The sequence below is a fragment of the Gymnoscopelus braueri genome (genome assembly GCF_963280865.1).
Source record: "Gymnoscopelus braueri genome assembly, chromosome: 22".
Lineage (NCBI taxonomy): Eukaryota > Metazoa > Chordata > Actinopteri > Myctophiformes > Myctophidae > Gymnoscopelus > Gymnoscopelus braueri.
The window spans coordinates 15,890,909-15,905,455 of NC_137624.1; the positions used below are offsets into that span (position 1 = coordinate 15,890,909).

The following is a 14,547-nucleotide window of genomic DNA, read 5'->3' on the forward strand; positions in this document are numbered from 1 at the left end:
GTGCTCGGGTTGTGTCTCTCTCTGTATCTCTCTCTGTGTGCACTGCCTGTGTGCAGCTCCTCTGAGATAAGTAAATGTCCAATATAGACGTACCATACATCAAATGAAAGGTCTTTGAAAACTGAACACACCTGTCAAGGTTGCGTTTAAGCCCGCCCCTTCCCCCGGAAGCCACGCCCCGGAGAAGGCTCCTAAAAACTCCCCATTGAAACCCCATGTTAAATTAAAAGTGCCCGAATCGCTCCGAAACTTTTTCTACCCCCCCTAAGTGGGGGTCTACGAACAAATACTTCGGGCTCGGATTTTGGCTCCGCCCCCCGGAAGTGGGTGAAACAGACACTTCAAACACTTTGTTGAATTTGTATTTTTCTAAGATGCTCCTTTTAACGCAGATTTATTTTTATTTATATTTTTTATTGGTTACTTTTTTTTTTTAAATATTTCATATTTTTTTTTTTTTTTTTGCGTTCGCTTCCCGCGTTCGCGCGTCTTACTTGTGTATAAGAACATAGCATGCTGTTGCAACTCAACAATGAACTTTGCTGCCTATGTAAATATGGAGCTAATGGATTTTGTGTTGGCATTAATGGACTAATGAAATTATCATGACATGCTTTGATGCAAAGATGGAAAATGTCACATGAATGAACTATGATACCTGTGAACTGAAACATTGTTATGAAAATGAAATGAACTTTGAAAAAATGAATATAAAAAAATAAATGTCTACTAAAAGTCTGCCTACTGTGTCTGTCTCACTTGACTCAGAAGATGATTCAGGAAACAAAGGTCTGAAATGACTGAAATGTGCCTAACTCCGAAAAAGAAAATGGGTCAACTCTAAACTCACTCGGCGCATGAATATAATCAAAGACCTGGTGAAAGATGCCACTAATGTTCATTGGGTTAAAGCAAATGCTACCATGTATAATGACACCTTGGAACAGTTTAAAGATGCTCACAAACAATATCAACAAGTGTTGAATGAACGATAACCAGCTTTAATCCAAAAGTTCCCTGCTGATGATTTGAATGAAATAACTGAAGTTGAATGGGATTATTTATGTAAGTAAATAAAACCTGGGCCATATGAAATGGAAGCAAAAACCTGATAATAAAATGAGAAAGACAAAAGCAAAAAGAAGGTAATGACAAAATGCGAAGGAATAATTCAGGAGCATGGCTGGCGAACTTTGCATACCAAGTAATGTTTGCACACAATCCTGCAAGCTGCAACTGTAGCCAGGCAATCATATCTTCAGTCCATTTTAGTGGTGAATGTTAAATGGTTTGTTGAAGGCATTTCCATTTGATATCACTTTCATGAGTCACTGCGCTCATTTTAAATAATATGTTAGACCGAATTCAAAACACATGTCTTTCTAAGCTGCCTGCATGCTTATCAGTCCGCCCTGCTTCCCTTTTGCTCTCTACCCCACTTCATCCCTCACTACTCCACTCTGTTCCTCACTTTTACACTATCTGCCCTACACCTTTTCTTCTATCTTCTTTTACTCTGTGCTACTGTAGCTTGTGCTCCTTCCATCTTCCTTCTCTTCACAACTTCCCTCCATCACTTCTCTTCCAACTCTATTTTCATCTCAAACCCCTGCCCTCAATTCTCTCCCGTCTTTACAAACAACTCTGTTACCCAACCACAGCACACACACACCATTTAGAAACAACCAGATCGCTTCTATTAGTCCTGACACAACCCGCATAGCCCTGTCACCCCACCCCCTCACCCCTCCACCCCCCAACTTCTCCTTTCCCCTCCGCCATCAAGCTCCAGATATTTGGGCTGATGGAAGATCCCAGGAGAGGCCATTGATTTTCTGTCCCGACTACTCCACGCTGTGGAGAGACGTGGCGGTGATTTGTGATGGTCTGTCGTGGTGGGGCAATGACCGCTTGGCCAGATGGACAGACAGCTGGCTACAGGCACAAGTGCTGCAATCCTAAACAGCCCAGCTCCAGTGGTGTGGTTCAGTATATAGGGAACAGGCATGTAGACGTGTGAACTAAAGGTTATTTTTTTCTTTTCTAAGCAAACCAAACCATTCTTCATTATGTAATACGTCATTGTTCTGATAGACATTTTGTGTTTGTTGACCTTGCGACTGACTGGATGTTGTCATAGTTTACCACAACATATATTTTGCTACAATATCTCTTGCAAGCATGAATAAGGTTATGAAGACTATCAGAGATCATTGTCAATGGATTATGGTTTCACTACAAGAGAATTGTGTTTATCCTGGTTAAGACAATGAACATTGCTGCAGGTGCTAGATAGTGCTGGTGCAAGATTACATTGAGGATTTTCTCTATCTCTCCTCTCCTGTTTGGCTGGAGGGGATGTGACACACTGTCCCAGTTTCCATTTACAGTACTACTACGCCAGAACAGACTCCTGCAAATGCCTCATTATAGCAGAACAATACTGTAATTTGTAATAACCGGATTTGGAATGTTTCTCTCTAAACATCGAATCATATTGATGTCAGGATCCACATGGGAAGGGCGTGGCTCCAATGTGGATTTCAGACTGTGGCTAGTCTGAGACGTCAGTCATCTATGATGCATGACTCCAAAATTGGGCAAGTTTTCAGCCCGATTTCAGCGTAGTTGAAATAGTTCAATATTTCAAAACATATATAAAAGATAAGTGAAAAACAATGTGTGAAGGTATTAAGTTTGCCAGCGGTGTGTGAGATTAGCTCTGGACTCTCACACACTCTCACAAACAAACAAAGACCGACCCTCAGGCTCTTATAGACAGCTAGCCTCCTACAGAGCCACACCATAATAATTTGACATTCATTGATTAATGTAACTTAAAGCCCCGGAATTACACCCCTACTTGCCCTTGAAAGTCTCCTATCTTCAAGACACGGTCTGAGGGGTCTGATCACATATCAAACATGGAACAGAGATGAAACAACCTCATCACTAGACAGATGTTAGATTCATTTTGTTATGGCGGTTATTATATAGGATGAGCTGAAGCCTATGAAAATCCTAAACATGGAGTGAATGGGCATCTAAAAACACGCTCTAGAAATAAGTATCCACTTCCCCACTGTAATATAGTCTCCAGTTTCCTTTTTTATGAAGTTTTCCATCACTGTACGATCAGCAGATCTCAAACCAAGTTATATAATCCTTCTTCCTTTGGCGTTTCCTTTCCTCCACCTCTTCTTCCTCTAATAACTACAAATAATTAATCAAACAAACTTCCTATATGAGAGCGAGAGAGATGTAGCGAAAGGAATTGATTGAGGTAAAGGGAGGAAAGATGAGAGAGGGGAGGAAATGTGTGTCTGTAGCTACAGTACATGCATGGGGGCTGGATATGGTCGGGGGATTGAGATTCTTCTACTCTATAGGTGCTGAGAGAATAGTGCATGCTTGTAGCAGAACATTAGGTGATGTGCAAGGCCTGTGTGTCTCCCCCTTCTCACGACCCAGTTTCACATTGGAGTACATGCTTGTACTGACATCTCTAATCATAGCCAAACCATTGCTTTATGGCAAATCTGCAAGACACAACAAACAACCGTACAAGCAGCAGCTACTGTATTAAACATCATATCCAATGCATTCAGAGGTAAGGCCACACAGAACAACTAAAACTTACTAACATCAATTATAAAAAAAGCACTCAGGAAAGGCACTCAGACTAATGGAAAAAGAGCTTTTGGGCTTTTTGAGTATAGGCTAAGTCACTTTCCATTTATCGTACTGAAATGCAATAATGATGCTCAAAGCTAAAGGCTAAAAAGAACAGATAACCTACACTGCTAATTGACAGCTTCAAGAGCTTTACAGGGAAAACGGCTTATTAGGTAAAGCAAAATAATATGTAATATTGGCCAATAATGTTGAACACTTGAGACCTGCGTATCTGACAAATAATTATCTGAAAGGACCCAGTAAGCCCAGTATGAGTCCAGGGTACGCACCCTATTTTTACTACGATACCACGATAACATTGGGAACAGCAAGATCCATCTAAAAGTACCACACCTGATACCTCACAAGTATAGTCGACCTCAATCGCGATTAAGGAACCACCAATCTTTTACAATATGGATTCCCCTGCCATGTTATGAAAGGCATCATCCTCGTGTACTGTACTCTGTGATTCTGGCATACGGATGCTTAAATCCAGTAAAATGAAGAGGTATTTAAAAAGCAAAAATCTAGATCACACTGATAAACCAGAAGAGTTTTTCAACGTAAAAGAGAACTGTGGAGCCAACCTGATAGGCTACTCGAGCTGTAGGAAGAGGTGTGAATGTTCCTCTCAGGCACGTGTACAGACTCCCCTCGCAGGCCACCTGTCTGACCTTTTCTTCATTGACATTTATCAAAAACAAATACAAATTGAGGCTATTCAGAGTGAAGGGCGATCTATGTGTTGCCGTGTCCACCATCCGTACAAGAACACTCACTTTATGTGTTGCACAAAGCATGCCCAACCATCTCAAAATAGTAAGTTGTGATATTACTCCTCCTATCAAAACCCTAGTTTAAGAAAATGTGATCATGGGGAAGCAGGCCAGTGGTGTCACGGTCAGTCTCTCAGGTCACTGTCGCGGAGCAGATATACATATACCTTAGTATACACAGTATCTCTATAGTCATGTGATCAAGACGGATGTGTCCGATATTTCATATTCCATCCTAATTGGCTAATATTGGCTTCCAAAGTTTGCAGGATAGGTCCGTTTTGAACAAAATGCCTCAAATCATAAACGCAGCGTGCGATTTACGTGAGATTTTGCACGCACATTCCCACTAGGCCGAGGGAGAAATGCCACCCTTTTCACATTGGCCTGTTATAGCGCCACCAGCAGACCTAATTTAGCAAAACACATTTTTGAACAAAATGCCTCAAATCATGAATGCAGTGACCGATTGTCGTGAAAGGCCTAAGAAGAAATGGCACCCTTTTCACATTGGCCTATTATAGCGGCACCAGGAGGCCACAATAACCTACCGGACCTGGCGGAGACCTGTGCTCCGATGAGCACTTTTTTCTAGTTGGAACTGGAACACTATAAAACTGAAGATTATAAATTATCTTTGTGGAGTTCTCTCTCCTGATTGTGTTAAATTGGTACGCCTGAACATTTATTGTGTTTACTAAAGAGCTAGAGAGATTGGGGAGACCCCTGTTACTGGAATATAGAGGTTTAACTTTAACCACTTAAACGTGATAAACATCGTTTGACCGGGGTCCTCCAGGTTATACTGCTACAAGCGTGGACTATTATACTTGATGTTCCCCTTTTCCACCTACACCGAAAAATTGCTGATCTACAAGCTTGCAGATCGGCTTTTTTCGCCCCCAGAAGAGAATGTTTTCATTATACTGTATGTGCGCCTTTGTAATTGGAGTGCCTTTAGGCTTCTAAATGTTCAACTGTCATCCATGGCCACCAATACAATATCCTAGTTAGTAAGTTGTCCAGTGGGACAGCTACGGCCAGTTGAGACATACTAGCACACTAATTGATTTAACCCATTCAATCCAGGGACGCATATACAAATGTCTTCTAAATCCTAACAGTTTTCTGATAACCGTATGTTGCTATAATATCAGTGGTGCTCAAACTTCTTTGCGTCAAGGACCCCAAAATTATATGTATTTTGTCGCGGACCCTAATCTCAAAATATTTTGTTCCAGGGACCCCCCCCCCCCAGAAGCAAAGATTTGAGTTAAAAATGTTCGCTTCGGCACCCATGTATATCTGCTATTTTTTTACAGCCAAAGTATAAAATGATGGTTAAAGTGGTTCAAATCTAAAATGACAGATGTTTTTCCCGGTCTTAATGGGTTAAGTGCACATGCACCTTGCATGACACAGGAGCACTGGGCAAGAACAGATATTCCACCAAAAGACTGAGGTTAATCAGATCACATGGAAGAGAAGCAGACCTCATCTTTCATCGACAGGCAACACTTTCATGCAGCAATCGATTGGCTAAATCATATTTCCCCCTTTCTGAAAAATGAAGGAAAATAAAGAATTGTGACTAGGCCGTGATGGATAGGGTGAGCCTAATATATGTTATGGATATCAGCAATAAGTCTTTTCTTTGTGTTTGTACATCTGGGTCTCTGCCTTCACTGATTTTGTTAAAACTGCATATAGATAATGAATGCTACTCTTCCCCTATCTCTCCCACTCACTCTCATCTGACCTTCTGAACACACACACACACACACACACACACACACACACACACACACACACACACACACACACACACACACACACACACACACACACACACACACACACACACACACACACACGTCTCACACACACACACACACACACACACACACACACACACACACACACACACACACACACACACACACACACACAGCAAAGGAGAAGGAAGCCATGTGTGTCTGTGTACATTAGACGTCATCTACAACAGCATTACACCTGATATTAAAAAGCATCTTGGGTGATGAGATAGCAGTCCGATCACCCTTATTGGCATAGACATGTGTAAATGCTCATGAGCTGAAATCCAATTGCTTAAACCTCTCTGCAGGTGGTTTTGAGACACTTTTGGAAAACTGACTAAATAAATAAATAAAAGGTTCATATGCAGATACAATAAGGAGGTGTAAAAAAAAAAGGTAACAGGCATTATACTTTTCTAATTGTAACAGGTAATTATTGTATTTTTTAAAAAGACAATTATCGTTGCTGTCAGGCAGAAACCTAGCCTGGTAAACCCTCCCTCCGGAAAATCTCATTTCCATTTGATTTCAGGAAGGAGTCTGGCCTGAAGGCTTGTATGGGCGTTTCTAGCGCATTACCAAAAAAAACGAGCCTATCAGCGTCGTCGCTCATCGTTCTGTGATTGACAGCGAAAGTTGGCCAATCAGGTGGCGAGTTCGAGTGAGCCCGAATGGCACCGAGTGCAGCCTGAATGCAGCCGACAAAACACGAACGGCAGCCATCTTTTCTGTGCGCTATTTTCTCCGCTGTTTTTTTACTTCAAAAAGCTCTCAAACTTCTATTTTGAGGCACGGAATTTACTTATAAGATATCGTTTGGATAGAATTTAGTTGTTTAACTTCATATATGTGGTCAATTAATCATGACAGAGCCTATTTAAAAATAAAAATGTAGAGAACCGGCAGGAGCGGGCAGTGACACGCATGTATCTGAATAAGGCAACCTATTTTGGGCATGGCCGTCTCAAAAGTCCCGTTGCGTCTGGAAGTGGTAAAAATGCACTGGCTGAAGTGGGAAACAGCTGATTGGCTGAAGGGGTTGTCAGTCAACGGTATTACTCCCTCCCAACTCCAGCCCACAGCCAAAATTGCAGAATGGGCGATCATGCCAGACTCACTCCTGAAATAAATTACAAATGAGATTTCCAGAGGGAGGGTTTACCAGGCTAGCAGTATCTTCATATTTTTTTATTTTTTTTTAGGGGGGTAATTAATGTCCATCATACAAGAGTGTTGCACAAAGGTAGTGAAAATAGCAGACCTACAAGCATCTTGTAAATTGGCTATTTTCAATAATAAAAAAGGAACCGTTTTGGACATACTGTACAAGGTTTCCACCTGACAGAGACAATATAAAAAATGTCCCAGATAATGATAGTGGGTGTCAGAAAGTAATGGCACGAATACTTGCCTTCTAAATTGTGACTGTAATTAAATTAAGTGTAAATGGAGTTATCTCTGAAAGCCACATAGTGTGTCACCTCCTTACCAGAGATGTAGCCCTTCTAAGCTATACCGAATGCTGTATTTTTGGTGAGTCATTTCTGGTACCCAAATGTTTATAAATTTTTAGAGTTAAATTAAACTCTGAGAATGTTACTATGCCTCCCAAACCATTATGTCCATAACGATGTCAACAAAATGAATGGCACACAGTTTTGTTTTGAGGCAAGTTTGCTGTAGACACAAGAATATGTATAAATTGGCAGTTTTGGGATGCATACTGCACCATCGCCACAAAAGCTAAACGATGGATGGTTAAAAAGTGAATTCTGTAAGAAAAAGTTTCATATTGTGTGTGAAAGAGCTGGGAGGTGCACCTGTATTTCCATTTGGAAACCAGAGATTCATTTCTGATAGCAGGTGTATGTGTAATGTGGATAAATGACAGAAAAAGAGCAGGGGGAAGGCAAGGAGGGATGTCGCATTGTACAGGTACTATCTTTCCTATGAGAGACAGAATGGAGAAGATATAACTATCATATTTAAGTTATGTTATTTGAGTTACGGTACATAAAATAATACATACATATCCCCTACATACACTTTAATTTATCTTTTAAAGCCATTTTCAGTAAGTACATTTACTCTATTGCTGTATTTAAGTACAATTTTACGGTACCTTTATTTTACTTGAGTGTTTCCATTTTTCTATACTTTAGACTTCTACTCCATTGCAGGTAAATATTGTACTTTTTACTCAATTATTTTTAGTTAGTTTGCAGATGTAGACTATTTTTTACAAAATATACATTAACCACTTAAGTCCTATTTCATACTTCGGCAATTGAAAATAGCTGATCTACAAACTCACAATGTGTCACGATTTGACACGTTGTGAGCTTGTAGATCTGCTATGTTTGATATTTCATTATTTGTGCAAATCTGAAGAAAAAAATCGAAATGGGAAATTTGCATAACGTGTACAATTTTAAATACAGTCCTTTTACTTGTAACAGAGTATTTCTACATTGTGTTATTGCCACTTTTACTTAAGTAAAACAAATAAGTAGTACTTCTTCCCCCAGTGTCAGTAAATCAATATCACACCAACCGCCCAAGTTTCCTCGGCCCGCAATGCTTCACCTCTAACAACCCTGCAGCACAAAAGGTTGAAACGTAGGTGAAATGGAGGACAACTAATCAGGCAATGACTCCATGCTATCCTCAACAAGTACAGTGACTCCTATAGTCCTATTATAGCATGACAATGACTTTGATCTTCTTACTGTAGAATATATGTATATGTTCATGTAATTCAGCCTCACAGGGCATAATCATTATGCATGCTAAGAAGCACCCTAACCAGTGAAATATTTGCAAAAACACAGTGAAATAGCACCGAGGAATGCTTCTGGTGAAAAGCTCTGCAGCAACTGGCATACTGGAGTCTCATTCTCACAATGAGAACACACTATGATACATGGAAGGCATACCAGCTTACAATGGTGCATGATTCAAGGTTTGGATATGCCTGTGAATCTGTTAGGAGAGTAAAGACTACACAATAGTGTTTCCGATTCTATAGGCACATGCAGAACACGCAGACCTCAGAATGCATGACAGGATGGTAGTAGAAAAGAATGAGTCACAATGCAAACCTGTCCTGTGGCTAACAGTATTAATTCATGGTGTAATATAGGGATGCAAATGATCGATTCATTCATTCATTGATAGTTGATAACCTTATCGATCGATCATTGATTAATTGATAAGCTGCGTTTTTTTAGGACCAAAAGTAACATTCTTGGCCGAAACCAAAGATGAGGAAACACTTGACTGAAAACCGATTAATAAAACACTGAATGTGATTTTTATTATTATTATGCCTTTTTTGTACCATTGCTGTCATGGCTGTGACTCTGTTGTGTGTTTACTAACCTAAGGGCAATCTGGGAACCCATCGCCAAATGAAAAGGAAAAACAGCGTCCTCTGCTGTTTTTTTCTATCTCACTTGGCTCTGGGAGGAAGTCGACGTAGCACACGTGCGCAAGGAAACCGGGGTTTTGGTCTGTCTTCAGCCTTTCACTTCCGGTGGTGCGACTATGTTTTCATTCCCACTAACAATATTTCTACACGGAACACTAACTCCACTTCTCCCAAAGAACATGGATCGTTTTGGTTATAAGCCCACTTGTTTCTATGATGAAAGAGCAAGTTAAAATGTGAATATCTTTCCGTGGTTTTGTCTGCTCCGAGGACGCTATTGTTAAATGAGTTTCGGTTTGTTTCGAGTCGGGAAGGATCGGCGGACACGTAAATCCCGCCCACTACATTTGATTGGGTAAAGCGCGGCCTGCTTCCTGATCTGAAGGCACGCCCACTTGTAGGCCAGTGCGTACGCGATATGACGAACCCCCCGACAGATTCAAACGCAGAGCAGAATCTGTTCTTGAGAGATTAACCTAAGGGTCACTGTTGTCCAACCAGCAATGTCACTTAAACTCTGTTTTAGTTGTCCACCGCCTGTCATGCTTGTTGTCGTTTATCTCAGCGCCTCATGCCTATAGCCCACACACCACCGGACAGATAGAAATAATCAAATAATTTTAATCTGTTTTTTCCAGTCACGTTATGAACATGAAAATATGTTTTAACTCGTTAGATAAGATGAGAGACTGGAGTCACCGGCGTGCATGCTTGGCTCAATGTATATTACACACATGGCTTTGGGTAAACATCAGTGTGTCAAAGACTGTGACAATGTCCACTGTTTTTCTGTATAATGAACGTGGGATGAATTCACTGGGCTCACTACCCACTCAGCTATGGCCACCCTATATTCTAATGCAAACAATTCTAAAGCATAATAAACAAATGTTCTTGATGTGAAATTAAATCATTGTTAACCAGATGTTAACCAGCTGGGATGTGTTAGATGGTCAAGAGTTCAGAGAGTAGCAAATTACAAGATCTGTCACAATTAATATGTCGTGATGTATTACGTTTTCCTCTGACATGAACGCAACCATTATTTGTTGTTCTTAATACGATATATGTTAATACATGTGTTTATTGAACAATATGTTGGTCCTAAATGAGCATTTCATATGGTTTAAAAAAGAATCTTACAGCTGAAGGGTAAAGACTACTTTTGGCAATTAGCTTTCATAAAAGATGAAAATGAAAATGATCACTCTAGCCACCTTACTGTAGCTTCAGCGTTCAGACTGAGTTAAGATCTCCACTGCCAGCAGTGCAGGCTGATATCATAACTCTCTTAATGGATGTGAAGTTGAGGGCAGGGCACATCCTTAATGATATTGTAATGTTATGTTATAACGATATGACAGGATGCTGTGCAGCACAATCTGACACGCCTCCGATCTGTTAACAAGTTCACCAAGCTGTGTCTTTCATGGAACATATACTGTAAGGCTATGGTTATCACAGTAAACTAGTTGTTATTAGCTTTATTGTATAAGTATAGTTACAAGCAGCCACGTGGCTCAGCTCTGTGTAATTAGCCAGGTTTTTAACCTGACAGCACTAAAAGTCCAAGTGGAGTTCTGTCCCATGTTGAATTGGTGTCCTATGTGAACCATGAAATATCCTGAATACAATTCTCAATACCCCAGCCTCTAAAGTTAGCTGCTGGTCTCACTGACGTTTGTAGGATCTGGAATGACAGTAATGCATGGAGAAACCCCAAAACAATTTACAGACTGTGGGGGAAATGTTATCATATATCAAGACACAAAGACATCTATCAACTTAGACAGAAAATAATTAGAAACATTCACACACAGGCATTTATGATTGCCCTGGCTTATCAGCAACCTCACAACTGTCAGCCCACGGACAGTCCATGCATAAAAGCTAATGTATTGGCATACTGTATCATGAGTGTGTTTAGAAGCATTTACAAAAGCCAAAAAACAAACGTATATCTTTTGGCCAATGAAAATAATTATGTATATGCCAGTATAAATATACATACGCCCACACACACACACACACACACACATATATATACACATAGACATATGATATACATACACATACACACACACACACACACACACACACACACACACACACACACACACACACACACACACACACACACACACACACACACACACACACACACACACACACACACACACACGCACATACTTTACAGAGGAACAAATATAACGGGGTTAGAAAGTTCATGGACACCTAAGGGTACATATAGGACCTTCTCCTCCACATAGCCAAACTGCCTATGAGCTGACCTGCGTAAGTCCAGTAGGAGTGATGCCCTGGCCATTTCTCTGACAGCGCCATCATCATTATTGAGCATGTGAAGTAGGTGGGTTAGCCTGGTTGCTACATAGATCCACTCTACATTTGGGACCCCCAGCCCCCCTTCGCTCGTGTGGAGTGTGAGTTTAGGTCAACCCATTTTCTGGCCAGCTGGACAGTACTATTTGTCATTTCTCTCAATGCATTTTGTGGGATGTGTACATTGGCAAAGAGATGTTGTATCTTAGCCAGGGCCACTTCTGTCACAGCCTCGAGCTTCATGACTATAGGGAGGGGAGACAGATCGATCAGGTTGAGGCGATGGAGAAACTCTTTAGTGAGCTCCTCAACTTGCTCCCCCCACTCACCAGCGATGTTGAACTTATAGCCCAGGTATGGATAGGTCTCATTACTGGAGTACACCCTAATGGGCTGACCCATTATTAGAAAGGAGGGAGGCATGTCATTCTTTGCCTTGTACCAACTTTAGAATTCTAGAGACAAATTTCAAAAGAGGGTATCCGTATGGACGTCTGTCTCATTGCATGGTGGTGAATATTCCTTTCTCAAAGAAGACGCCAACTAGAACAGAGAACAGAGACCAATCTGCTCCATTTCTACGCCAATGGCATCAGATAAAGCCTGCATACAACCCATTACCGTGTGTGCGTTGTGTGTGTGCGTTGTGTGTGTGTACGTGGCTGCGTGCGTGCGTGCGTGTGTATGTGTGGATCAATACATACAGTAAGCCTTCTAATTTATTATAATCTCAAATCAAACTGGGAACCCAAAATGAATCTTCTTTGAAACATAATGACCTCTCCTAAATACAAGCATGAGTTACCCTTCTTGTTTATGGTGGTTGCCATCGATCTGACACAGAGTGCATGGCCTTAGACAAATCCATTGGATTCATGCAGGCCCCGTCAAAACAAAAGACTTTACCCCACTTTGATTGTGGCTCAAAGAGATGAATCAAAACAGTGAGATGGCTTCCTGCCAAGATTGAGAGGAGGCACTCGGGGAAAAACCAAAGGAGGTATTAGTCCTTTATCAGTAATTGCAGTTGATTTAACACCAAAGTCCTTATTGATGACTGATGTTCAACAATCAGTGGTACTTTAACAAGGCACCCGACTTAGTCTCTTAAAAGCATCATGTTGGCTGTCATGCCTTGCCCCTCTGTGCCCAACTTGGCACAGTTATCCTTGTCAACAGCAGGCTCTGTTGTTTCCACATTCACACCTTGCCAGCGAGAGCTGTTAGAGAGATAAAAGCACTTTGGGGTAGCAGTTGTGCTTAGTCATACAGGGGGCAATATTCATAAAACATTTAAGAATGATCTAGGGATGCTGTGAGTTAATAGTGAAAATGTGCTGTGGTAAGTATTGCAAAAACACAGATTACACTAAATAAACATTAGTCATTCAATTAAAATGGTTGGGTTAAAAAGGAGGGTTTTGAAGCATCACTCAGAGATACGTTGTAACATAATCTTAAAACTAGAGGATGAGGGGGGGGGGTTCAACCCTTAAATGCTTCATACAGGGGAGATTTATACAAGTTGGGGGGATACAACTGTAAGCTAAACTAAAGGCCTTGCCCTGTCCGTCTCAGATTGCATTGTGTCGCTCCACACAAATTCAAGTGATTCTCTGAGTCTGAACGATGATCTAGGTGTACATAGAGGTACTATAAGGGGTATGTGAGAGAAAGTGGGGGAATCCCAGTGGGTCATGCAGTTTCTGAAATAGACCAGCCCTCAGACCTCAGACCAGCCCGTTTTGCACCAACAACCATGCCACGTTCAAAGTCACTTAAATCATCTTTCTTCACCACTCTGATGCTCGGTTTGAACTGTAGCATATCGTCTTGACCATGTGTACATCCCTGGATTGTGTTGCTGCCACATGATTGACTGATTAGAAATGTACGTTAATGTGCAGTTGGAGAGGAGTGTCTAATAAAGTGGCCGGTGAATGTATATGGATATATGGATAATATGCCAGAGTTCATTAATCATTTTTTCCAGCATCAATGCTGAGCCTCTCTCAGGAATGTTGCATATGTTGTACGTGTCGTGTGTGTGTGTGTGTGTGTGTGTGTGTGTGTGTGTGTGTGTGTGTGTGTGTGTGTGTGTGTGTGTGTGTGTGTGTGTGTGTGTGTGTGTGTGTGTGTGTGTGTGTGTGTGTGTGTGTGTGTGTGTGTGTCCTATCTGTCTTGTCTGTGTGTTTTTTTCACTTTTTGAGTGATTGTGTGATCCAGGATGTGTGATTAGCCCATCATCCCATAAAGCAGCGGGCAGTGGGGTATGTAAAGGAGTGCATTACGGGTACACACTGTTGCCTACCCGAGAGCACACACTGTTCATTGGATGTGAAATTAATATTGGACAGCTATACAAAGGTCTCCAAATTTTAAACAAGCACTGCGCTAACTTTTCAGCAAAGTGTAAACTCTCTGTCTCTGTTGTCTCTATTGGTCTTTCTGCCACTTACACTTTAACTTTCTCTGTCTCTATGCAGCCTACCACTCATTGGCATTC

The 14,547-nt window shown here is 41.1% G+C and overlaps 1 protein-coding gene across 1 annotated transcript in view; it reads right to left on the minus strand.

Annotated features, from left to right (window-relative positions):
- Positions 1-12,443, minus strand: part of LOC308078867 (transmembrane protein 132C-like) — a gene marked incomplete at both ends in the record, with an annotated part of 73,882 nt that extends 61,439 nt beyond the window's left edge. Inside the window, one exon of the mRNA XM_080420210.1 lies at positions 12,371-12,443. Coding sequence (XP_080276336.1) covers positions 12,371-12,443 — 73 coding nt within the window. The remainder of the gene's footprint in view (positions 1-12,370) is intronic.
- Positions 12,444-14,547: the final 2,104 nt, after the last annotated feature.